This window comes from Balearica regulorum, chromosome Z (genome assembly GCF_011004875.1).
Source record: "Balearica regulorum gibbericeps isolate bBalReg1 chromosome Z, bBalReg1.pri, whole genome shotgun sequence".
Classification (NCBI taxonomy): Eukaryota; Metazoa; Chordata; class Aves; order Gruiformes; family Gruidae; genus Balearica; species Balearica regulorum.
In genome coordinates, this window is record NC_046220.1 from 38113852 (window position 1) to 38141262 (window position 27411).

Sequence of the window (27411 nt, forward strand, 5' to 3'; positions counted from 1 at the left end):
ACAAAGAGTTTACTTCATAAAACTGCTACACCACAACTTCTCTTTTTTGGCTCTGTGTAACAAAGGCAAATTGAGAACACTGCCAAGAATGTTGTGCAGTATATGTCAGCATAAGTGGCTACAAGAATTGAAGCTGGATTTGAAGCAATACATAAGTATACATCCTGCAGACACATGGTATTTCCTTCACTGTGTACATCGCTTCTTCCTTTCAAATTCACAGAGTTCCCACGTTCATGTTCCTGAACTTGATCGCTTTAACAGTTCGTGCCGTTTTGCATGACTAATGCATTTCCAAAATGTAATTTAAATTCAGGTTACAGAATGACAGAATGGCAGGGCTTGGAAGGGACCCACGAAGATCATCTAGTCCAACCCCTCTGCTAAAGCAGGTTCACCTAGAGCAGGTGATAATTACTGCTTTACTATGCTGTTCCATCCATGTTATTTACCAAATGAAGTAGTATGTGGAATAAAATAACTTTGTCTGCAGTCACACTCCTTGCCCGTCTTGTTCACTGTGCTTCTCTTCTGGTTACAGAGGTCACTTCACAAACCAACGTTACATTTTGGTACACACAAATTTATTGGGTGCACTGAATGTTAAAAAAAAGAAGTATAAAGCTGAGTAACATCTGCCTTATACTTCCAGGATATGAACATGACACATCAATTTCCCTTCTGCAGCAGATTCAGACACAGGCAATTTAGTATTAGAAAACAGGTATCGTGATCCGTAACTTTGTGCTCTACTATCTACTTGCCAATCCATGCACTGTATAGTTTTATAGAAACAAAAGTGGTTATTAGCACCTCTACAGCATTGAGGTTGACTGACTCAAATGAAAAAAGAGACCAATTGCAGAAAAAGAATTTAAAAAAGCATGTTACAAGTTCTCTCAGTAAGTGAAGAAAAAAAAAATCTCATTGATGCTTGGTATTTTGAGCTTTTTATTTAAAAGCTCAGCTATCATATTAAACATTGTGTGATTAATTCTCTCATGATTAGCTCTCTTTCTGAAATAATTAAAAAAAAAATTCTTTACTGAAATAAGGAGAGAAATTTTAACATCATTAAATTCTAGCAACCATTACACTTCTTTTTGCAAAATATACTGCACTAACATAGCCAAGACTAAGTTTTGACTTACAATGGAAAAAGACACCGAGCTATTTGTTTCGGCTTCCTGGTTATGCATCCACAAGGTCTGAAAGATTCTCTCCATCACCAAAACCTAGCATTTCATTAACAGCAATTATTTTACAATTATCAGGCATGGCAGAACTCATCCTTTGCCTTGGGCTGATTGACTCTCATAACCCCTGTGCTGCGAAAGAGGTTCTTCTCTCAAGTTACAGCTCTAGGATTTCTAGTATCAGAGGAGTTTAAGAAAGCCTTTGTTACTGTGCAGTGCCCTCCTGCAGATTCAGATCACAACAGCAACACGTATTTAAGACAGAGCAAAAACCTCTACAAATATTAGTATTTTCAACAAAGCTAAATTTCAATTACCTCTCATATTTATGCAAGGTATTCTTTTACAAATCATTGTCCTGAAGATTTTTTCCCCCCAAGTCTTCCTCCAAGCAATTCAGATTGCCATGCTTTTTTATTTTTTTTTTTAAAGAATCTTCATTTTCTCTTGTATTTTGTGAACTGTGCTCCCACCTGCACGTTCAGAGATCATTACAGCTCCAAAATCAGTCTACATTTAACTTTTGATTACTTAAAAGCAACTCAAGGTGAAAGAAAGGAAATTTCATCATAACCAATACCTGAAAACACCACAGGTTTAGAAGACTGTTTTGACTTCTCTGTTTGCTGCTTCTGCTCCAAGACTGCCAGCATGCCACCCAAATCCAACTGAACGGGAATTTGACTCTTCTTACCACTGCTCCTGGATGCCTCCTGAACAAGTTCAGTACCAATTAGTAATGGCCTCCATTTCAGAATATAAAGTGTATGGTATGTAATACATTCTTAACATTTTCATCCACGATACTTTTGATTTTTAACTTGATTCAACGACAATATTTTGATCTTTAAATACACATCAACTTTAATGTGAAAAATAAAAAAATCAGAAACAGTTCAAATAACTTTTGAATAGCTACTGGAATAAAGCATAAAAATACAGTCTTCAATAAAGGAGGTGCTTTATGTCAGGCTCCCACTTTGGTCAGACTGACACCTATCTTTGAAAAAGAAAAAAAGGCTGATCAGAATTGAAAGCTTTGTTAAAAGTGCAGAAAAACTACTCTCTGAATCTTCCAGGGTATGTGATTGCAATACACATATATATCATTATCTTCAATGCCTTATTAAAAAGAGAGGTCATCATCTCTCAGCACCACCTTCTCATAAGCAGTAATCTTTCTGTCTGCTTTGAAGAGAAGGCAAAAGCAGCATCCCACGCTTGGCACCACATTTAATGATTCAGACTATAAAAAGATTACAAATGAATAGTCTAGCAAAGACTACGAAAGGGCAAACTACAATGGCAGAACACGCTAAGGAAATGACTCACAGATTTTGTATTTTTAGAAGTCTTATCCTGGAGGATCAATTCCTTATAGCTTCTGTTACAATAGGGTTAAGGAATGTGACCTCCTCCTCCTGAGCCTAGGATCTCATCTTGCATCAGGGCTACGCCAGAACCCTCTCACCAACATGGAACTACTTACTGACCTCCCTGTTGCTCTGTAGTTCTCCTCCTTGCCCCAAGCTAAGTGGATCTCCTTGCCTCCTTGTCATAATCTGGCAGACCACTTTTAAGAGGTTGCCTACTCCTTAAGACAATCAGTTTGGATTGGATTTGTGCCATGATCAAATAAGACAGGTGAAAGGAAAGTTCCTGATACCTGAAACTCACAGACATTCATGAAAAGCTAGTATCTTTCCCTAAACACTGTATCACAAACTGGGGGCTAGCAATTACTACCACTGAGTGCTTCCAATCAAGAGGACCTTGTCACTTATCTCGAAGTATGAATGACAAAGTACGAATACAATCACAGATGAGCTTGGACTTAGTCTTAGATTTAAATACGCTAATTTCCGTTGTCATTTTGTCTTGTAAACATTTCAAACATGAATTCATTTACCTGCATTTTCTTTCTTTCTATTATAGAATATGAAGCTTGCTTCCCTGACAGTCCATCCACCTTGGGAGTTCCATCCAGCGTGGGAGACCGACTATCCCAAGGCTCTTCGGGGAGTTGGATCTTTGAAATTTAGAGACAAAAGGTGACAAGGACGAAGAGAAAATATTTAAAGACACGTGGAAAAGGGTAAAGTGAAGATGATATTAAATTCAAATGGAATATAGATAGTGGGATTGAGCGCACCAAGTTCGCAAATGACACCAAGCTGAGTAGTACAGCTGATACACTTCAGGAAAGGGATGCCATCCAGAGTGACCTTGACGGGCTTGAGGAGTGATTCTGTGTGAACCTCAGGTAGGTCAACAAGGCCAAGTGCAAGGTTCCGGACCTGGGTTGGGGCAATCCTCAATATCAATACAGATGGGGGATGAAGGGATTGAGAGCAGACCTGCAGAGAAGGACTTGGGGGTAACTGATGGATGAAAAACTGGGCATGAGCCAGCAATGTGCACTCGCAGCCCAGAAAGCCAATTCTATCCCGGGCTGTGTAAAAAGAGGTGTGACCAGCAGATCGAGGGAGGTGATTCTGCCCCTCTACTCTGCTCTTGTGTGTCCCCACCAGGAGTACCGTGTGCAGTTCTGGGGTCCCCAGCACAAGAAATACATGGACCTGTCACAGCAGGTCCAGAGGAAGCCCACAAAAAATGGTCAGAGGGCTGGAGCACCTCTCCTATGAAGACAGGCTCAGAGAGCTGGGGTTGTTCAGCCTGGAGAAGGCTCCAGGGAGGCCTTATCATGGCCTTCTAAAAGTGTGATCAATTGTTGGCTGCTATACTACTTACATAGACTCATGATTTCCTTCTTCTTTGCAGATTTGCAAGACAAAAAAAGCAAGGTAGCTTCACCTCCAAATATTTGTTACAGAGGAGTATGATTGGCTTAACGATCACGTCTCTACAACTTACATAAGCTTTGAGAGGTTATATCCCACTTACGCCTACGAAGCTAAAAGTTTTCTCTTGTTTGAGGGGCATGTCTCTATTGTACTTTATAACAAATCTGGTCTGAGCAATTACTGTGCTTTTTCACTGCTCCCTGTCAATGCAATCTACTGCCTCAAACAAAGCAAACAAGGGGGTTTTTTTGGTTTTTTTTTTTGTGTTCTGGTTTGTGGGGTTTCTTTTAAACTATTAATATTCACAGTGAAACAAAACCAGGGACAAAAATTTCTAGTGGCAAAACTAGTTTCAAAGAAACAGAAACCTGGAATATTGTCTTTATTATTTATTTGCTTTTCAAGAGCAAATGTATTTCCAATCCTTGTGACTTATGTTTGGGATTCATTCCCATATTGAATGAATTTCCAAATTAATTCTTGGGATTGATTTCAGTCAGGTAAGAAAAAAAAAAAAAGCTTGGATTTATAATTGATGTTAGACTCAAATTCTTCCCCTTGCACAGCTTGAGAACAAAGTATTACACTGTTCAGATGCCCCTGAAATTTGATTAAATGAACAAATAGCAAAGGCAGAAATTGAAAGAGTCTTAGCATTATTTTTATGAAATACAAAATTAAACTAGAATACTACTTGTAGGAAAAAAACCTACACAAACACAATTCATCTCAATTTACTTTGAGTGTCCACAACAGAGGTGTCTATATTGAAATTAGTAGCTCAGAGTTTAGGCAGCAGCTCAGAGACCAAAAAGGTATCTCCTTTGGAATGACATGAATCTACTGAATACAGTGAGTAGCTGTTCACTATCCACAGAGTACCTAAGCGGACTGCCAGGGGCAAAGCCCTACATCATAAGCACCTACGTTTAGTCAAAAGAATTCCACTTTTAGTCTCATTTAAACCTAGCAATCTCTTCCTGCTTATTTTCTTAACATTCACATAATGTCATATGACTACTTACTTCAGACTGCTTTCTGACAGCAGGAGTAAACGATGATTTCTGAGATCCTAGCCTGTTTCGCCTATCAGAAGCAGCTGCCAGATCAGGAAACTCCTCAGCATCCTATAAATCAGAAGATGATTTTATAAGAACTATCAAGTCCATATTCTGAAAATTGATTTTCCTACATTCAAACAATTTTCTCCCTGCTTATCAAACATTCACCATGATTTGTTTCACTGTACAAAAATTGTCAAGCACAGTGACATCAACTGTAATCAGCACTGCAATGGTTAATCATCTATGAGTCAGCTAATTCAGGGCTGAAAGAGCTTACAAGAGAAATACTTCCAACAGCAGCTTGTTATTGCTGTCAGCTGATACAAATAATTAGAAGTAAATGGCTCCTAAAGGAGTGTTTTTCAGATCATTTAACAGCCTTGCAAACAACTTCTCTCTTCTTCCAATACAGTCTCCAGCTGTTCAATTCTGCCTTAAACATGTGAGTAGTGAAGAACAAAAAGGGCAGGCAAAAGGGTAATAACTCTTGACTACAGTATGGAAATAAACAGATAAATCACTCAAGTGATTATGTAGTCTTAGACACAAGAGTAAATTTTAGTAGCAGAGGATACATTATCCAGACTCCAGATTAACTAAGCGCAGAGAGGCTGGAACTTGCTCTACACTAGTCACCTATCCACTATCTCAATCATAATGACCCTGATCCACCACCTTGGTTTTCATTCATCTTTTCCTCCTCCCATTTTGAGAGGCCTTTTTAGCTGTGATACAATACTACTGAACACACCAACATTTCTGCAGCGTGAAAGAGTTAATTTAAACAGCCCAAACTAGGAAGCTCTAGTATAAGGATGGACACACCTCACTCAATGAACTATTTTTAACGAAGTTTGGAGGTATGCCAAAATATGACTGCAAGAAGGGGAAAAATGTTTCACAAACAGACTCTTCCACCTCAGAGAAATGCTGAACCAGAGGTAGTACCTTGGCATTTAAACAGCTATCACTAGAATAAATTTCTATTTCAGTCTGTCCAATCACTTCTTGAATTCAAACAATTTTCTGGTATTTGAAACATCCTGTAGCAAAATGAGTAAATAAAATCTAGCACTCAGTGTGATTTGACACCTCCTTATATTTGCTTTTAACTCATCACCTATAAGAACCAGAGGAAATCAAGCAACATTAGGAGAAAGATCAAATAATTTCCTTTTTATTTCCTTGTCAGTTCCGACTCCCACTTAGCCATCTATTTTGCAGACTGAGAAGTTCTAGTTTATTCAGTCTTGCCTCCTACAGAAATTGCTTCATACCTTTGACTATTTCTGGAGCCTTTTCTCTATGTTTTTTAGTTCAAGCATGTGTATTTTTTTAAGAAGTGGGGGAAACACAAGAAAACAAAATCCAGACTGTACTCAGATTGGACATGTCCTAGATTTATGTATTGTCATAATCCATTTTATTTTCTATCTTCCTAATAATTCCCAGCACTGTTTGCATGTCTGACAAGTACTGCCAGCACTGACTTGATTATTAAGAGCAGCTTCAATTTTTTTCCCCTCAGGGAAAATACCTAGCTCAGGGCCTATCACTGTGTATGGAAAAAACAGGATTGTTTTCTTCCAAATGTATCCATTTATGCTCCTTAGCAGTGTCTATAAATTAATGACTTTTATAAAACTAATAAGCAATCCAATATATTGCTCCAGTGAGCTGCTGCACATAGAAGGACCTTCTTAAATCTCCTGGGTGCCCAGAAGTTCAATGTGGAGAAGTTCAATGTGTATGATCCTCCCATGCTTTTCTACTTCGAGAGCATCATACAAACACCTCACCCATTTTTCAAACTGATGAGCACACAAGCATTCCCAAAAAACCAGGAGGGTCTGAATGCTGACCCCAATGCCACAACAGACGCTGCAGCCACATCACAGATTTCAGTGCAATGCGTATGTCCTGTTCCATGATTCTATGCCTTTTTTTCCCCCTTTTTGTCTTCAATAGTCCCATTATCTTCCTACTATTTTCCATGACTCCTGCCATTCTCCCCCTGTTTAGATGAGAAATCATTCACAGGTCAGACATTGTATGGTAGTACAAAGTAAAAATGGGGATGTTCTCCTGAGGGAAAGAACCTGCCGATCTTTGATTCTACCCATAATTCTCTGACAAAGAGGTCTGGAAACAGTCACCTCTTGTGCTGTTCCAGGACAACGAACCACACAATGAAAAGAACGTGCATCCACATTTCTGCTCCGTGTTCCATGTTAAAATGTACAGAACAGAAGACAGCCAGGAAGGCTTCTTTATGCTGTCATTTCACAGACTGAACATTATGTACACTAGATCAGACATATAAATCAGCACACAGTGCTGTACAATACTGGGCTTTCAATGAAGCACTGTTAAACCATGGACCACTCAACAATTCTGTAATGTGAGAGAGTCTAAAGCCTTCATGATACTGATACATAGAAGCATCAAAATACTAATATGCATATTACAGCTGATGAATTTGAAAAAAAAAACCACCACCCTGCAACTAGCAATCAGAATGTAAGCAGTGACAAGTGTGTTACATAGAAATTGCTTCCCAATGTGAGATGGGTAGAATTGTAATACCAATACCACATTCTTTAAAACTGTGGCACACTAAGGTACCCTGTACTTTCCCTGTTCCTTGTGCATTTTGCTTTCTGCAAGTTGCTACACAATATTTTTAATTTAGGCAATTCGATTTTTATTGTTGTCTGTCAACACCCAGACCCTGAGACGCATCATTCCACATTTGCTCTTAAGTCTCTTCCATCCTCTTCTGTCTCACTGAATACATGGTAAGCCAAAAGGCACAACTGTTCCCTACCAGTAACTTCTGACAAACATATCAACTGAAATGGACCCGAACCAATATCCTCTACAAATGGGATTAGAACTTAAAGTGTACAAAGCTGCGTTAATTTCTGGTCTTCCAATACGCTCATAACACTTGAAAGAACAACAACAAAAACCTCTTCATTGTACCTCAATCCTTGGTGGTTCCTGTATTGTAGCAGATTCATTCTGAGGTTTCTCTACATCAGTGGGCGACTTTGTTTTTTTCTTCTTTTTCTTCTTTTTTTTCTTCCTTTCTGACCCTTCTTCAGGCTCAGTTTCACTAGCATCATTTTTTGTTTCTGACTGCTGAAAAAAAATCATGAGGCGTGACCACTGGAAATTGATTTATTTCAATACCACTTACCAAAGTAAATGCAAGTGACCACACTTATAACTAAAGGGTATCTTAATCAATCCAGGCTAGGACATTAAGTGGAAAACGAAAATTCAAGATCTCTTAGAAATTCAGAGTTACTACAAAACTCTTCATGTGAAGCACATTGTATGGTTATCAGAACATATCAGGACTACTGAGATTTCAATAGGAAATGTAAGACATAAATAAGGCCACAGCTCCATGTCTCATTCTGAGGGTCAGGAATCCGAAAAAAGTCCAACCTAAAAGTAATGTATTCAAATCAGCTATTTTGGAAGTAGCACTGTCTTTTTGACATCTGGTTATTCTTTTTCACTACAAGAGAAGAAAAATTCTAATAAGGACAAGGTATTTTTATATTACTTTTTAAAAGCTGCATTAGAATTGGACACTGTAAGGAGCCTAGGGAAAAAAAAGCCAATGTCTCACATCAAGAGACACAACCACACAGTGACAGAAATTAGTTTAAAGCAGACAAATCTCAAGTACCTTTGCTTCACTATCCTGCTTCCCTTTGCCTCTGGAAAGACCTTCAGATGCTGGTGATGACGCAATTTTCTTTGGGGGCTGTGAAAGTACCATGGCCCAAGACACATGTGGCTGAGCAGAGCCATCTGCAGGTGTTTCAGGAAATGCCGTTGGGGGAAAAAAGTGATATACAAAGATGTCTCTAAAATATTTCTCAAATATTCAAAAGAAAAAGGATCAGTAACCAATTAATCAAGGACTAGGAAATACAGCAGAGTGCCATATTACTTCTGAGGAAGAACTGAAATAAGACACTTACACATTTCAATTCTCCAAAAAGCTTTCTAGAATTGTAACTATTCCATATATTGCTGAGCACTATATACATAAATTTAGCCCAATTAAAATATAATTGGAAATCTATACCATATACACTAACTACGTTTAATTCCATGCTCATTTTCTAAACTATTTTACTTTAAAATAATGAACTTTTGCTATATTTATATATAAAACTCTTTTTAATACTTATCTCAGTCACACAGCTTTCAGATACAAGGCCACATCAGTATTTTCTATTTTCTAAAAAATTCCCAGTTTTACAGACATATGTACCAGTTGAAAGACTTCCTCATGTGCCTCAGTATACAAGAATTTCACCCACTACCACTTAGAGGTATTAATGTTTTGAAAGAACTCACAATTAATTTTGAAAACATTCCTAACACACAGCAATTCAAGAAAAATTTAGATTTTGTTCTGTAAGATTGAGAAAAACTTTCACTGAACAATTAAATAGCATAATGGGTTTACATGGCAAGGTTGGGTAGCGGAGGGAGGCTGCAGGGGTGGCCTTTGTGAGAAGAGGGACACTGCCAGCCCTGGTTTGGTTCCAAAATAGACCCAACACCAGACAGAGCTGAGCCCATCTGCGACACTGGTGGTACCTATGTGATAAAATATTTAAGAAATGGTAAAAAACACTGTGCAGGAGTTGTGAGAGGGAGAGGTAAGAAAAAATGTGAGAAAAACAGCCCTGCAGACACCAAGGTCAGTGCAGAAGGAGGAGGAGGAGGTGCGCCAGGTGCAGGAGCAGAGATTCCCCTGCAGCCCCTGGAGAAGACCACGGTGAGGCAGGCTGTCCCCCTGCAGCCCCTCAGAGGAAGGAGCAGCAGAGAGGAGCTGTTATGAACTGACTGCAACCACTATCCCTCTGTGCCACTCGGGGCAGGAAGGAGGTAGAAGAGTCAGGAATGAAGGAGAGATGAGCCTGGGAAGAACAGAGGGTGAGGGGAAAGTGTTTTTTGCTTTTGTTTCTCACAATCCTATCCTATTTTTAACTGGCAGCAAATTAATCTTTGCTTTGCCCATGATGGGCGACCAGTGAGCAACCTCCCTGTCCTTATCTTGATCCACAAGCTTTTTTATCTTATTTTCTCCTCCTGTGCTACTGAGGAAGAAGAGCGAGAGAGCAGCTGGGTGGGAATCTGGCTGCCAGCCAAGGTCAACCCACTACAAACCGCTACTTTATTCTGGGGAATAGGAATGGAGATTAGTGTTTGAGGAAAAAAACATTGTCAGATGACTTCAAAGTTTGTGGAATAACTTTATCTTTAAGAGGGCCCTTCAATGCACTTCAGCAGATTAAGTTGTGCTTTCTGAATCCTTACTGAAGTCAGTGGGAAGATAAGGACCGAACTGCCCAGAGTGGTGCTTGTCCGTGTGTGCGCAGAAATACAGTGGGAGGCACTTAGACAATTCAATGCATAGTGCATGTGACACCTCCAAAACAGAGTCCTGCTGAACAGGACACACAATTCTGGATTTTAGTATTTTAATTAAATTTAAATGCTTACTTGAAACTAGCCACTTGATAGGTTGTGGCAATTTAAAAAAAAAAAAAAAGAAAAAAAAGAAAGAAAAGTTCTGTGTCCCTATAACCAAACAACAGGTAAACGAAACTAAAAAAGGGGATATTTTATCATCACAGATCTCCACAGCTATCCTCCTTTGTTTAACAGACTTGACAGAAACAACACATGCCACAGAATAATTTTCAGGTATATACTAGACTCTAGACCACCAGCTATTTACAACAAATCTGCTGATCAAATATTTACCTCTCATTCTTGAAAAAAATCTGAAAAGAACTCAATGGACTTCCAGTAATCAATATGCATTACTTTCTCTGCTCTTAAACAAGGGAGGTAACTACAGCAACATTTGCCCTTAAGCATCAATGAAACAACAGAGAAGACAGTCCTAGTTTTGATCTGCTGACGAAATTATAAGCAAGAATGAGCTATAAGTGGCCATCTCATTTGGAAGAAAGTGATACAGATTTATCTGGGTTTTTTTTTTTAATTTTGCAGTGAGCTTGTTGTTTAACTCCTTTTTTACTTTACACATCAACTTTTCCAAACTGATGAGATTCAAGCAGTCAAAATACAGGGAACTTACTTCTACCATCAAATGGAGAGGGAATTAAGCTGGCTACTCTTTCATTTGAAGTTTTTGATGAAGCTTTGCTTTCTGCAGAAGTATCTTCCTGTAAAATAGACAGTCAGGTATTGTAAAAGCAGGATTAAAACCACACTGACCTAAATAGAGCTAAGCATAAAACCTTACATAAACTAAAAAATCCTCAACCCGTGCACAGATAAAGGTGAAGGGAATTTTGTAGCCTGACTTTTTTTTGTTGCTTTTCTTAGTGGAACCATCATTTTAACCCTATAGCATTAGAAAATATAAGCAGATGCTTCTCCACTGCTGTACAAGCAAGACGAACCCATCTTACATTTTACAAAAGCATCCAATGATTCTAAGAACAAACAAGAAAATGTTTTACATGTTCCAAGAACATTGAAAACAAAGTCCATCATCAGCCTCAAACTAGCAATGAAAAAGGAAAGTCAAGTGACAGCAGAAAGCTCCTTCTTTCATCACAGGCAGGTTTCCACTCAGAGGCACTGGAAACATTACACTGTTTGGATCCTTCAAAATTATTCATCTTTAATCACTGTTGAAAACTCTGATTCAATGTGACATACTGCTGAATGTGTCAGTATTGTATTTACTAACAAATAGGGAACTAAGGAAATCAAGAAAAAGAATAAAGTTAAATGCTTACATCTTAACAATATTTTTTGCTCCTCCTGGAATTCTGAATTTTTATCCTTTAGCTTAAAGCAATTAAGTACAATATTCCAGACCTTTTTTTTTTTTAAAATCTGTTAAAACTATTGGATAAGTGACTGCTTGCCTATTATTTCCAGGCAAGAGAAAAAATAAGAAGCTGTTAAGAAACGTCAAGAATATATGTGCTCTGTATAGGCAAGCTAGAAGTCTAGAGCACAGCAGTATCAACCTAAATGCTAACAGTACTTGGCTTTCCCCTATCTACTGGCAGCACAGACAAGGAAAGAATAGCGTGAAAGCGTAAAAGAGGAGCAACCATCTACAAAAAGAACAACAAAATCTCTAGCTCTGAAACCCCTTGCTTGCAAGGTACAGGTTTTAAACTACCATACTGAGTGCAAAACACTTGCATTCAGAAATGCTTGAACTTTAGTCAAGTTCTATTTTTATGAGTTCTACAACATGAAAGCATCAGCTAACCTCTGTGTTCAACAAAAGAGACATCTGTGGTTGACTAAGGCACGTAATGTTACTTTCTGCTGAACATACTGGTCCACTTTTATGCTGCACATTCAATACCTCACTGCTTCCCAAACTCTGTGACTTGTGAAAATCCAGAACGGTAGCTTCAAATGCAGGTACAGGCAGAGACTCTGTTTTTGGAGTATGACTTGATTTCTTGTTTGTAGTTTTATTGAACCTGTCTGAATAAAGCACATAAAGTCTAAATTAAACAAACTTGCTTGTGATCATTTCTAGATGTTTTATAGTACACTAGTTAACCACAGTAATCGTCACAAGAACTATTGCTACGCATAGCTCATATTAAAAAACAACCTAGCAATTATAACCATTGTGTATACACAACGTTGACTCAACAAGCAACTGTAAATTTAGATGCTTGCTTAGGAGAATTTTCATTATTAGTTTACATGAATTTGTTCAATTAGCAAAAACATGTAAGTCACCGTCCCTTGTCAAAAAGTCACACAGGAAAAATCCTATGCCTTAATTATTCTAGATTTTGAAACATGGTCACAAACAGGAGGCTATGGCACAGTCAACCATTTTACATCTATCCAATGTATTTCTAACCAAACACCACATTTGTACCTGGCTTCACGGCATCTGTGCTGCACGTGGAGGTCTGGAACGAAGTCCTGTTCACAGTTCTGACAGAAGAGTCATCTTCGTCATGCCTTTTCTTGTCTAATTTTTTCTCACCCTCTTTTGATCTCCTCTGCTGCAAGTATTTTTTATGCGTTATTTAGTTGGTTTTACTTGAACTTTGAAAAGTCATCAAGTTTGCCTTAACTTGAGCTACAGTCAACTACCTCTGCATCTGGAGCTTGACCATCAAGTTAATACAATATGAATAGTTAGCATACCATTACCATAAATAACCAATAAAATCAGAAACAGCCAGTTAAGAGATTTGTTATTTAATTTTATCTACCTTGTTAACCGTGCCATTTTTAGCACATATTATAGCCCAAGCAAGAGGGATTATTCCATATGTTTCTAGATAACTGTAAAGATCTCATTAATCAGAGCATTTCCAATAGTTTAAAATTGTTTGGTCTTAAATCATCCAGTTGGATTTTCTAAAACTGAGTTTCTTCTAGAATAAGGCTAAAATCTTAAAAGCATTCCAATCTTTTGACTAAACTATGTATTGTGGGCAAAACAAGGCAAGACTGATGTCACAACATCCAAACCACTTGGAGCAGACAGAAAATAATTAGAAAATATATGTGTATATGTGTAAAGGAAAGGAAACACATTCCCCTACAAAGTCTGGAAAGGCTTGGATTGTCGCAAGGAACAAAATCTATGCAAAGTACACTGTATCAACCTAGACGAGTGACTTTACTCTTTCTGATTACAGGATGCTGAACTAAATTCAAAGTACATCTGGCAGCAACATTATTTTCTTGGGTAGGAGGACAAGGCATTTCCTGACCTCCAAAGCTACTTAGTTAAAGCTTTAGGAGATGTGACTGAATTAATGCAAAGCTGCAAAGATCGATCATTTCTCTTCAAGCTCACAAAAGAAAAATTAAAATGATAGGGAACAATGACAAAAAGACTGTCAAACAGTACACAGGTCACCCCAAGCCCCTACAAAGATCACAGAACACCTCCCGGAAGCTAAACTAAGTTTCCTCATGTTACAACTGTGCTAACACTGTGCTAATCATCTCCCTCGACAGCTTCAGTGTTTAATTTTTCTCTCAGTAAGAAAACTACGAATTTTCAGTCTCTAGCCTTTGTATCTTATGTCTAGTAATGCATGCTTGGGATCTAATTTTACAACTTCCTCTATACAGGCTTGACCACAGTGAAGTTACCAGGTCTCTGCCTAGGCAGTAAGGTCCACCAGAACAATGTGACAGGAGAACAGATTACCTGAACCTCTTGGAAACAACAGCAGCCTTACAAATCCAAGAGACACAATGTCTAACCACAGATGGAAAGGGATTAATAATACATTTGATGTTTTTTTCCTGATTTTTATATTTTGAGGAGTTGCATAATATTTTCAAACAAAAAAATAACAAATTTTCCGGAAATTAATCCCAAACAGGCACACACAAAATATGACAGAAGATATTTACCAAACATCTGTTTTACTTTTGATTGAAAGAGAACATTTTTAACTTGAACCTTTCTTCCCTCTCCGTACCAACACAAGTTCCTACTCTCTTGTGGAGTTTTTTCTACCTGTAGCAGGTCTTGGAAATCCTTCAACAACAGATGTGGTCTCATCACTTATCAGCCACATAGTTGATTACAGCCACCAGGTCTCTCTTAACTCAGGTTCATGGAAACTGCCACTGGGCTAAAAAAACAAAAGCCCTCTCCCCTCCCCTCAAGCCCAAGTAGTGAACAAAGGAAAGCAGAGTTCACAAATGAATGATCTTTTTTTTTCCCCTCAGATTCTGCTCTCTGAGGAAAAAGAATTACATTCCTCTCATGTTCCAAAAATTCTGCTTGAAAAAAATATATTAATTTGAACTGTAGAATTCCATGAACTATTTCGAAATCTGATGTTGGGCACATTACTAATATCCTCTTTAAATGTCACTTATTATCACTACAAGAACAGAGAGTGTTTGTTCACTTTAAAAACCGTACCAAACATTTAGAAGGATTGATTTAAAATAAGAATTTAATTTTTAAAAAACATGTATTTGCTCACCTTTGAAAGATTCTTACTTTCTTGTCTGATTGGATACGTTTGCTCAGCAGATTCACTGACTATTCCTGAACCATTATAGAGTGTTGAGTTGTTAGAATGATACTGTGAGCCAGCTACTGGATATACGTTTGAAACAACATCAGGTGAGTAAGAGCAACTGGAGTATTCACAGAAGGCAGGATCTCCCAGAACACTATGTGATGGACATTGAGAAAGAGATGAGAAGTCATCCCAGGGCAAATCTTCAGCATATGCTTGTTGCCTAGATAAACATATCATTCCTTGGCTGAAGAATTTGTTTAACAAGAAAGCTGTACTTCAAAAGAAACTATTCCATGTTACTTCAATTAAGTATTTAATCACTGCTATAGACTGCTTTAAAAATACTTAATTTTGTTTTGGGAAAACACGCAATTTAGCAAATACTTTAAAACACAGATGTTATCTGTTTCCAAGTTTCAAAGCTAGTCTGCTTTGCAGTTATAGTTCTCTATTTAAGATTCTTTGTACTTATTTTTGGTAGGCTTTTTCTTGTGAAACAAACCAAAAGCACAGTATAACTACATGACATGCATTACTTACTTAACTACAAAAATGCAAATGTTAAAAAGTAAAACCTGTCTTAAAATGCCATAATATCAAAGTAGGAGTACAGCATCTTATGGGGTATGAGACATGTATGAAATGCAATACAGAGTTCTATGATAATCATTAACTGACCTGCATTTAACCAGCAGAGTTTATGAAAAAACAACATGTCTGGGGCATGCCTTTTTCCTTCAAATGTACACTCAAAGTTCCTTTCCAATTTCCTCCTACACTTTGTACAGAAACTATATACTGAGATCCAAATCTGATTAGAGAGAAAGGAAATTTCTCAGCTCAAGAAAGCTGGGTTTAGTTTTTAAAGCTGTTTGCCATGAAGTGGCCAACCTCTGTGGGTAGATAATGAAAAACAGAGAAACTTTCCCATCAGAACAAGAGACTTCAAAAAACACATTTCTTACTGTCTGTTGCAGTTCTGATAGTGTAGTCAAAACAACTCTTACAATCAAACTTTACACACTGAGAACTGAAAAAATAACTATGGCTCAGTCCCAACAAGGCTGGGACTATATTCATCATAATATTGCTGCTGTTTGCTGGGTGTTTTTTTAATGCTCATTGATTTGATGCTAATGCTGTGGTCTTTCCTATGCATAGATCAGGCCATACTCACCTCAATGCTGAATTCCTATTACTAATCAAAATGGGTTGAAAACACTGAGATTTCCTGTAGGATAAAATGAAGGCCTACAATGAACGTGCTCTCTAAGGGCCTAACTAAACTTGTTACAATGCACCATTAACTTTGCAGTAATTGCCAAATTAATCCAATGCTTGGAGTTCTGAGAAGCAACTAGAGAACTATGTAACATCACAAGATTCTGACAAGACTCTATTATTTCCTGTCCTACTATGTAGGCATTTTTCCAGCTTGCTCTGGGGCTAGCAAGACTTTTATAAGTCTGCCACGAATGCTTTTTTTTTTTTTTTTTAGACTTTATTAGGAAAAAGAACCATTTAGAAACCTGTAGCATTCTTACTAAAACTGCCTTTCTAAGGATGCATGGGTTGTGGAGAGGAGATCCAGGAGCAGCCCCATACATTATTTCAATGTTTTACAGCATGAGAAACCTTCTTGGAGGATCTTCCTCTTCCTTTTATATGACTATATTTACCCCAGCCTTGTCATAGCACAACCATTCTTTCACCCAAGGACTGGATTTAGCTCCTTCCAAAGCACAAACGAGCCAGATCAATCATTACAGAACAACAAATCCTCTTTAATGCTCTGTAACAATACAGGCCCTTGGGAAGAAGAGACAAGGTACCAGATAGATGCCCAAAGAAAATAAATGCAAAAACCTCAATCATGAGGACAATGCACAAGCGTTTCTACAGTTAGAATATTAATGTATCAAAGCTTTTGATTTTGTAAGAGTATTCAATGTGTGAAACCGGAAGGTTAAAATCCCCCAAGAAATAAAATTCAGAAAATATACATACTTATCCAAAGATGGTTCCTGAACAAATGGGTAGCATGTAGTTAAGTACCTAGGAAAGACACCTGCTTCTGAGGGTTCTGACCATGCCACAGTTACCGCCGCATGTTTTGGAACAAATGGTTTGACCTCTGCTGACAACTTGATGCCCTGAGAAACAAAATGTTTTTTGGCTACACGCATTTGGAGATTAATGTTATAAGTGAAAAATACTCATCCTTGTGAGTTTAGTTGTCATAGGAAAGTGTTAGTTTGCTCTGTTCTAACAAAACATGCAAAACAATAAAGCTCACTGAAAGAAAACGGAGGAAGAGGGAGAAACAAAACCAAGGAAGTCTAACAGTAATGCAACTGCTCTGGAAAGTTACTTCCTTTAATCCGCACATGTATGATGAAATACTCATAAAGATCAGTTACAGAAAGGACAGAGGCTTGCTTAACACAAGATGCAGTAAATGATAAAATATGAATTCTTACTTTAGTTTTGAACAAAGAAGCTAAACCTCACAACATATACTAGCACTACTACAAAATCAAACTCTGGAAGTACAAAACAGTAATGGCTTTGTGTACATCTGTATTTTAAGGTACTGTCTCTGAAATGAATACTTAGTTATATATCCTTCTCATTTCTGCCACAACACAAATCTATTAAGACAAATTTTCCATTTGTTCTGAATTACCATGAACTTAAAACGGATATGTATATATGGAGGGATATTGAAATGAGACTCAAAGTATTTATTGCCATTACAGTGTTACACAGCTTTACTCGCCCTACTTACATGCCACAAGTAATTCCTGCAGTTGATTGTGTATTTTAGGGTAACTGACACACTACATGAAAACCGGGATTTTTTCACCTGTCAAAGCCAATTTCAATAACTGAGTAACAAACAAAGCTTTTAAAAATACTTGAATGGTAATTTCAGTGCTGGAGCATATAAACTGGACTCCCTGCATCCTCTAGTGGCTCAGCAGTCACTTGTATCATAAACATTTAAAGAGCTCTGACAGCCCAAAGTAAATTAGAATTAACCGCAAACTCTTCCGTTTCTGAATTTACTAGGCAGAGTCAAATGTACAATGAACACCCACTGGAACGGTGACGTTACGTAAAACATGATATTTGCACAGTGAAGTACACTAATAAATATGAAAACATAAGCTTGGGAGGTAATTAAAGCAAAGCAATATCGAACAATTATTGAGAATACCTTATTCACTAAACGCGTAGTGGAAGCAACTATGATTTCAGGCTAATCACTAACTTTAAGGACCCCTGAGCCTGACCAGGAAATAAGTCCATGTGCGCTGCAACGCCATTGTTACCGGTTAGAATTTGTGCACCCATCTTGAAAGTGACTGGGATGTCTACCTGCCCTTGCAGCAAACCCCGCACTCTCTCAGTAAGACGTGGGTTTCATACTTCGGCTCACGGGAAGCCTTCTCTGGGGTTCCCCCTCCCAGGTGGTGGGGAGGGACTCGCCGTGCATCAACCTGAGCCGCCCTCCCGCCCCGGTTCTGCCCTTCCAGAAGGTTCCTCTGCCCTGTCCTGAACCAAAGGCTGACTCAAGGCGCGGTGCGAGCCGCCCGGCCCGGCCGAGGCCCCTGGGCAGAAGGGGCGCTCGGCCAAGCGGCGCCGGACGCAGCCGCCTCTGCGCGGGCAGCCCCCGGCCTCCGAAAGCCCGGCCGCCGGGTGAGAGAAAGGCAGCTCCCGCGGGCCCCGAGAGCGCTGCGGGCCGAGGCAGGCCGCCCACGGCTCCCACGCCGGGCGGAGGCGGCTCCGCACCTCCGTTACGCAACAGGCCGGGAGGAGTTGGAGAAGGAGCGGGGGACTGCGAGGAGCTGCTGCCGCCGCCCTTACCTCGCCGCCTCGGCCCGAGCCCGGCCGCCTCTCCGCGGACATGGCGTGGGCGGGCCGCGGCCCCCGCCCCGCAGCCCCCACTGCAGCCCGCTTCCAGGCCACCTCGGGCGAGGCGCAGCGGCGCGCCGCGATGACGTCACCGCCGAGGGAGAGAAACAGTGGCGCGTCGGTCCCGCCCCCGCGGCCCAGGCCGCATGGACAGCGCGCGGAGGGCCGCGGTCCGGAACGGTGTCCGGGAAAACAGCGAAGGTTTGCAGCACAGCCACGTAACCTGCGGCCGTGAGCTGGAGAAACCAGCGAAGAGCAGCCCCGGCCCCGGCAGAGTAGTTGAGGGAAGAGGTGCAGACAGGGTCTGGGGCTCCGTCCTGTCCCAGCTGATCTTCGCAGGCGGGCATGCACAGTGACAGCAGCAGGAAGCCTCGTAAGGACCACCAGTGGCAGTGGGACATCAAACAACAGCAGCCCAGACTCTGGTGCCAAAGCCCTGGGGAAAAACACGGCTTTAACACAGCTCAACAACATTATTACTGATGGTTCTTCTATTTAAGGTGTCTGCTCAGCATGCGGAGAGCCCCCCTCTGCGGGGTAAGAGTATGAAGTCTTGCACTTGAGCACTGAGAACCTCTTACAGACCGTTTGACCACCACAGACATAACAGCTCTAGCAACATTAGAGGAAAGACCACAGGCATCATTTTCCTCCACAGATTTAGCAGGTTACTTACTTCTGCCCACCATCATCATCATAATGACCTTAATTGCAAGAGCACATTACACAGGCAGACCATGTACTTTGTCAGTTCAAAACAGGAACATGCACATAGCTCCTTGGCCTTCCAACTTCTGCACAGATGTAATGCGAGCTTGCATTTGAAATGAACCTGACACAATCATTGGTACTATACACACTTCTTCAAACACATACTGAAGCACCTTTTAAAAAAATAATCTGATTGTACTGCTGTTAGTATAGGGTCCCAAGATGCCACAGTGACTATTTTGATGCAATTTATTACTTGCCAGATAGAGTGCATCCAGCAGCTCACCTTTGCTGGCACACAAAGCAATGTCCTTCCTAAAAAGGGGCTGATCAGAGTTTCACTGTGTTAGTGCTGACTTTTTTTTTTTTTTAATACGTTGCGGAAACTGAGTTTATGCTGCCCTACAACCAACAGCTCCTTTTGTCATATGAAAAGCACTGTTTACTTGACAACACTTCTAAACCGAGACTGCAGAGTACAAGCTACAAGAAAACAGGATGCAAGACAGGAAGTGCAGGGCAAAACCCCAGACTAACAAGTTTGCAGCAGAAAGATAAACTGGTACTACTGAAGTAAAGCAAGCAAGCATAAAAAAAATCTCTATGAAATACTTCAGACAAGTTTATACCAAGGGACCCACAAGGATCAAGTCCAACTGCTGACTCCACACAGGGCAACCTCAAAGGTAAACCGTATCTCTAAGAGCATTGTCTAAACACTTCTTGAACATCAGGAGGCTTGGGGCCATGACCACTTCCCCAGGGAGCTTGTTCCAGTGTTTGACCACCTGTGACAAATACATTTGGCCCCAGGGTGTACTTTGGTTTAGGCTGACTAAGGAGCAGCAGGCCTTATGCCCTGTGGTGAACCTGCCAGCTGGAAAGCCCCTGGCTCACCTACAAGGGAGTGAAGATGCTGTGGAAAAATATTTCAAAAGGTGGTTTTGGAGCCCAAAAACGTAAGATAACCAAAGTTCAGAACAAGATGACAGTTAAAATGAAGACATGTGTCTTGTCTACACTATTGACCAGCAGCCAAGTACTTCACTCTATAAATATTACCACCAGGATGGGCCCAGTTTGAGCTCTCCCTGAATTGCAGCTGGGCTGCATACCAGGTGACTCTCCCCTTGAGCAGGGACACCTCTCAGGGTTAGAGTCCTTACCTGAGACTAAAAGATCTTTCCTTACCCAAGGCAGAGAGATCCCTTACTTGTGACAGATCCTTGGTAAGTGACTGATAGCGTGCCAAATTAATACTAATGAAACATTACTAATCCATGTAGCTAGTCAACATGAATTATTATAAACTTTGTATAGATAGTTCCATTAGACACAAACCATTGTCTAAGTCTGAGACTATGATTGAACCTGGCCACACCTAGGCTCCATGAAATGTTTAGAAAGCAAGGGAGTCCACTCTGAACCTTGTGACTCAATGGGAGGGTCTTCCTTACTCTTTTGCATCTCTGGTCTCTGTGCAAATCATTCTTACTCAATTTAACTCAGTTTTCCTTTGCAGATTTCTTCCATGCAGTAATTAATCACAGAACAGCAGGGGTTGGAAGGGACCTCTGGAGATCATCTAGGCCAACCACCCTGCTAGAGCAAGATCACTTAGAGCAGGTTGCACAGGATCGCATCCAAGCGGATTTATACTATCTCCAGAGAAGGAGACTCAGGAACATCTCCGGGCAGCCTCTTCCAGTGCCTGGTCACCCTCACAGAAAAGTTGTTTTTTTTCTCATATTGAGATGGAGCTTCCTGTTTTCCAGTTTGTGCCTGTTGCCCCTTGTCCTGTCACTGGGCACCACTGAAAAGAATTTGGCCCCATCCTCTTGATATCCTCCACCCTTTAGATATTTACAAGTATTGATGAGATCCCCTCTCAGCCTTCTCTTCTCCAGGCTAAACAGACCCAGCTCTCTCAGCCTTTCCTCATACGAGAGATGCTCGAGTCCCCTCAACATCCTCGCAGGCCTTGTCTGAACTCTCTCCAGCAGTTCCCTGTCTTTCTTGAACTGGGGAGCCCAGAACTGGACATAGAACTCCAGACGTGGCCTCACCAGGACAGAGTAGAGGGGGAGGATAACCTCCCTCGACCTGCTGGCCACGCTCTTCTCAAGTGATACCCCAGGATACCATTGGCCTTCTTGGCCACAAGGGCACACTGATGGTTCATGGAGAACATGTTGTCCACCAGGACTCCCAGGTCAACCCCTAACCTGTACTGGTGCTTGGGGTTATTCCTCCCTAGGAGCAGCAGCCTACACTTACCCTTGATGAATTTCATTTCGTTCCACTCCACCCACCTCTCCAGCCTCTCCAGGTCTCGCTGAATGGCAGCGCAGCCTTCTGGTGGATCGGCCATTCCTCCCAGTTTTGTATCATCAGCAAACTTGCTGAGGGTGCACTCTGTCCCCTCATCCAGGTCATTGATGAATATGTTGAACGAGACCGGACCCAGTACTGACCCCTGGGACACACCGCTAGCTACAGGCCTCCAACTAGACTCTGCACCACTTCACACAACCCTCTGGGCTCTGCCATTTGGCCAGTTCTCAACCCACCTCACTGTCCACTCATCCAACCCACACTTCCTAAGCTTACCTATGGGGATATTATGAGAGACAGTGTCAAGACTTACTGAAGGCAGACAACATCCACTGCTCTCCCCCTCATCCACCCAGCCAGTCATATCACCATAGAAGGCTATCAGATTGGTCAGGCATGATTTCCCCTTGGTGAATCCATGTGGACCGCCCCCCCAATAACCTTCTTTTCCTTGACATTCTTAGAGATGACATCCAAAATGAGCTGGTCCATCACCTTCCTGGGGATGGAGGTGAGGCTGACTGGCTTGTAGTTTCCTGGGTCTTCCTTTTTGCCCTTTTTGAAGGCCAGAGTGACATTGGCTTTCCTGCAGTCCTCAGGCACCTCTCCTGTTCTCCATGACCTTTCAAAGATGGAGGTGTGGCTTAGGAATAACATCTGCCACTTCCTCAGTGCTTGTGGGTGAACCTTGCCATCAAACTTCTTGAACCTTGGTAAATCACTGTTAAACTTTGTTAAATTCCATCTGATCTATTGAACTGTCAAATTTTCTACATAAACTACACAGTCCCATAATGTGAGCATGTCAAAAGCTAGTCTGAGCATTACCTATCACTGTCAGCCTTCTTTTCAGATTGCCAGCAGTTCCCAGTTCAAATCAGGGTTAGGAGCTTTGGCCTGTAGGGCAAAATAATTCTTAGAGAAACAAAATAGATTCATTAAGTTAATTTTTTCTGAAGTAGGTACTCAACATGTTAGACAATGAATTTTTTTCTTGGGTGAATTAGAAGTCTAGACACTTAGGTTTTATAAAGCATTAAAATAGATTTTATTTATTTATGCCTACTACTAAACAGGTGAGCCACTGGATTTGAACATGCTACACTTCAGCAGAAAAGCTGAGTGTAACAGTTATTAAACACAGGTAACAAGTGATCATCTACTCAGGACATGCAATACATAAATTTTAATAAAGCAAAATTCACTGACAAGTCAGATAGGCACTTACATTAACAGTGAAGAAGATAACTTTACTCTTTGAACACCATAGCAGCCTACTTGGAATTCCATTTGACTGAGCTTTGTTGCTGCGAATAATACAGCTCATGCACAGGTACGGAAGTATGATTTGTACATCTTAAAGTATTCACTGAATACTACCAACATATATACACTCATATACATAGTTCCAGAAGATGACTAATAGACAGTGGTTCATTTCTGCTCATCCTTTGGAAGAGGTCTTCTGAAGAGAAGAATATGCGGTTCTGCAGAGATAAGATTGAACAAAGTGTCAGTCTGTCCTCTAAGTCTTGATTACAGGGATTTCTTCCATTTAAGAAGGCTTGAACAATATTTGAAGCTTGCTGTCAAATAATAAACCAATTAAGATATCAAGTCCACAAATATGGCCCCTACTACAAATGTGTAGTATTTACAGACCAACTTTGCAGTAACCTTACAAGAGTCGGGTGCTTTTGAGTTTTATACCAAATGTTGTCAGTATCATAAACTTAAGATACTTACAGGAAGGAAGTACTGGGGAAAAAAAAAAAGTATTTTTAGTTAGTATTGGTACCAACTCTGTCTCTCTACATTAAACTATTTCATGAGCTTTGTTACCATAACTTAGAATAACAAACTGCTGATGCTGTCCTTGTTAGGTACATAGTGTCAAGCATCAACAAAAGCCAGCTTACATTATTATTGATCAGACTTAATTGTAAACTCCTCCAAAAAAGCCCAAAGTATCAAAGGTGCCCAGGTAAGGGAAACACTGGAAGATTATGCTACTTCCTTCCCCTAGTTCTTCTGAAACTTGGAAGTCCATGCTGCTGCAATTCATCAGTTACTTTTTATTCAGGCTTGTCAATGGCAAGTAACCTTGAATGGCTGTTTTCAGTACAGTCCTAGTTGGTAGTTTTAGGGCTTCACACTCCATTAATGGAATGACTGGTTTTAAGTGCTGCTTTTAGTAGGCTGTGTAACTAGAGTTCAAACTATACTGTAGACTTTTCAGAGCATTAGTACAGGACCTTGTCTACATGGGCATCTATTAAGTTTTTGTACAAAAGTAGGTGTGTCAGCTTTGTGATTTAAAGATACACTGCTACATAAAATTTGGTTCAGTAACTGAGATACTAACATTATTCAAGAGCTCACAAGAAGTCTATTTCTATAGGCAGAGGTAGAACAGTTTCTAGTCTGGCATGTTGTCTACCGATAGACCACACATACCTAGGACACTGCTAGCATTTTGCAGTTCTGAGAGCAGGATGTGGAGGTTTAAAATAAAGGCTGTTATGTTGCCTTTGTTGCCAAATGGCTGAAATAGCAAGGTGAAAAAGAGGAGTCAAAACATTCAGTAGCGAATTCCAGCTGGATTCCACAGCACAAGCAATTATGCACTACACACTTCAGTTGAGCACCAGGCAGTTGATATTTTAGACTCTTTTGTTAATCTAACTCTATTCAAGTCTGCTTACCTGGTGCATGGATCATATAGTGAACCCAGCCAAGACTTTGCTGAACACCAAGTCGCCTCCACTCCTCTTCAGACATTAGATGAGATTTTGGCACTTGTTTTGAAAGTTCTCTTGGCAGCATCACGTGTCTGTAGAGGTTTAATAATTAAACACACACTACACATGCTAATGCTTATGTCTACACTGAAAGACAATAAGCAAGTTCAGTTATGAATACTAGTGTTCTATATAAGGAAGCCTAGGGTGCTAATTGATACCACTAATTTGATTATGAAGCATCTGTGCATAATCCAGTATCATATTCACTTTGTCTACTAAACGTTACATCTGTAATGCAACTATATATTGAAACAGTCACTAATTCTTCTGCATGTTCTAATCAATGTTACTTGTGTAATAATATATGTTCCTGGCAATTGGCTGTCACATCAGCTATTTGAAAAATAAGGATTCTGGACTTTTAGAATGATTGATAACATCACTTTTGTTTGTTTGTATTTTGCATTTTGTAACCAATGATGTATTTTCCACAGAGACTACAGTACTGATTTTGAAAGACCGCTCACACCAGTTAAGAGCCTGATCTGTCAGCTGAGGAGAAACATACAGCCTGCTCTCCACATTTGCAAGTTCCTTTATCACTGAATAGAAAGCAAAGCATTCAATCTTGGTTTTGAGATCATAAGAATCAGATGGTAGGAGGAACACTTAGATCTCTACACAGAGGAAAAAAAAAATATCTGATTCATAGTAATGCTTTCAAGTAAGCCTAGAGGACTGAACTTTAACACTATCAGTTATAATCCAGAACCGACCGGTGCTATAGCATAGCTTTGAAAACTAGCAGATAGAGCACTGTCTCGAAGGCTTTACAAACTACATTTATTAGTACTGTTTTGACGTGGCCTTATGAACTGCCTTCAAAGCAGATACATTAATCAAAATGCATGCTTCATCCACATTCAGAGCTCGAATCGAAACAGTACCAGACGTTACTCTTAGTTAGGTAGAGTACGAACACGAGAGTTTGAGTTTCCTGCTTCATTCAGCTCCATACGGCATCTAAGCGAGTGAGGCGGCGGGGCCCGATGCAGCGCGGCCGGCCCAAGCCCTCCTGCCCGGGAGCGCCGCGGCCCCTGCCCTGCGGTTACCGCTAGCGCCACCAGCGGGGCGGACGGGGCTGGCCGCCCACACGCGCTCGTCGGCGGTGGCCACCCGGGGCCGAGCGCTCCCCAAGCCCACCTCTGCCACAGCAACGTCTCCCCGGCCTGCGCTGCCTCCGTCAGCGCCCGCTACCTGGGGCCTGCGTTGCCCGCTCGCCAGACGGTCGCCCTGAAAGGGTCAGCCCGGACCAGCAGTCGAATCGCCCACCCCCCCTCCCCCAGCCGGTCATAAGCTACGCAAAAACCCACCACGAAGAGGTAAGGCACGGCCCCTCCCCGCAGGCTTTAAGCCCCTCCGACCCCACGGAAGCCAGAGCCACGGGCGGAGCTTACTCCCCGAGGGCGTCGCACAAGCCCCAGGAGAGGCGCCTGACCAAGCCGCCCCCCCCGAAAAGGGCCGGCAGGAACCCCTTCCTAGTCCCTTCAGCCGGCCCCCTCGCGCTCCCCCACAGCCTCGTACCGGTACTCGTACTGCTCGTCAAAGTACTTGTCAGAATAGTAGATTTGCTTGTGGGCCATGGCGAGAGGCGGCGGCGGGAGCAGCAATAAGGAAAAGACCAGCTCTCCTCAGGAATAACCCCACAGACTAACCGCCCGCTTCCGCGCCCGCTCAGTTTGAATCTAACAGCTCAACTCCTACTGGCCCTTGCCAAGCCCAGCCAATAGCGTGCCGCGCCCGCCGCGCCGCCGCGTGACTCGAACGCTCCCCCTCCCGCCAATCCCCGGAAGCTGCAGGGGAATATTACGTAAGGGAGGGAGCGGTGACGGTTGGGAGAGCGGCGGGGCGGGGCAGGGACGGGCGTGAGGCGCAGGGGCGCGGTGATTGGCCGGCCGCCGCCGGGGCCGGGCGGTTCCAGCAGTTTCCAGACTGTAGGGGGGCGGGGGCGGGGTGTGGTTGGGCCTGTTGGGGGCCGGTGCGCTGCCCCCTGCTGGTGTCGCCGTCTGCTTGGCGCTGTCCTTGCGTTGGAAGCGGCTGAGGTGCTGGCTGTCCAGGGGACTGCTGGTGGCAGACAGCGGGAGGGAGCCTCTCTGGCCTCTTAATAAAGCTTCAGGCTTAAATGAAGCGTGTGCTGTGCCCTGGTGTCACTTCTGCACTGCACACGCCAGGGACCGGCAGGTTTCGTGAACTCGTGGTATGCAGGACTATGGTTACTTCACAAACATGGCTGCTCCCCTGACTTGAAAGGCCACGGTATTTGTAGTACCTCTGTGCTGCTTGCTCAGAGCACAAACAGAAAACATGGGGTGCTGGTGTGTTGAGAGCCGCGTGGGGTCTGTGGGCAGGATTTCAGCTTACGTGCGTTCTTACCCAGCAAAATAGCGCAGTAAATACATTAATGGTGAAAAATGAGTAGCAACTTGGCAGGATTTGATAAGAGGCACTGCAGTTCCTAGGATACAAATGTTAATTATGGCATCAGGTTTTTTTAGTAGGTAAATACTGAAATCTGT

General features: G+C 41.5%; 2 protein-coding genes across 9 annotated transcripts in view; both read right to left on the reverse strand.

Annotated features, from left to right (window-relative positions):
* SECISBP2 (SECIS binding protein 2) overlaps positions 1–19143 on the reverse strand; it is a 28262-nt gene extending 9119 nt beyond the window's left edge. Inside the window, exons 1-12 of one of the 8 annotated variants that reach the window (XM_075740522.1) lie at positions 18999–19143; positions 17136–17281; positions 16306–16359; positions 15087–15279; positions 12998–13127; positions 12365–12588; positions 11207–11294; positions 8768–8892; positions 8050–8208; positions 5026–5127; positions 3106–3225; positions 1777–1909 (exon numbers count right to left, since the gene is read on the reverse strand). In XM_075740522.1, the coding sequence (XP_075596637.1) occupies positions 1777–1909; positions 3106–3225; positions 5026–5127; positions 8050–8208; positions 8768–8892; positions 11207–11294; positions 12365–12588; positions 12998–13127; positions 15087–15279; positions 16306–16359; positions 17136–17281; positions 18999–19040 (1516 nt within the window). In that variant the 5' untranslated portion in view covers positions 19041–19143. Of the gene's footprint in view, positions 1–1776; positions 1910–3105; positions 3226–5025; positions 5128–8049; positions 8209–8767; positions 8893–11206; positions 11295–12364; positions 12589–12997; positions 13128–15086; positions 15349–16305; positions 16360–17135; positions 17282–18998 lie in introns of all 8 variants that reach the window. The other 7 variants (XM_075740524.1, XM_075740526.1, XM_075740523.1 and 4 more) reach the window with 7 other exon arrangements.
* Positions 19144–23115: 3972 nt separating this feature from the next.
* CKS2 (CDC28 protein kinase regulatory subunit 2) lies at positions 23116–26668 on the reverse strand. Its single transcript, XM_075740502.1, has 3 exons — positions 26420–26668; positions 24797–24924; positions 23116–23578 (listed from the first exon to the last, which is right to left on the reverse strand). The coding sequence occupies exons 1-3, from the start codon at positions 26476–26478 to the stop codon at positions 23526–23528; spliced, it is 240 nt and encodes a 79-aa protein (XP_075596617.1). The 5' UTR covers positions 26479–26668; the 3' UTR covers positions 23116–23525.
* Between the last annotated feature and the right edge of the window lie 743 nt (positions 26669–27411).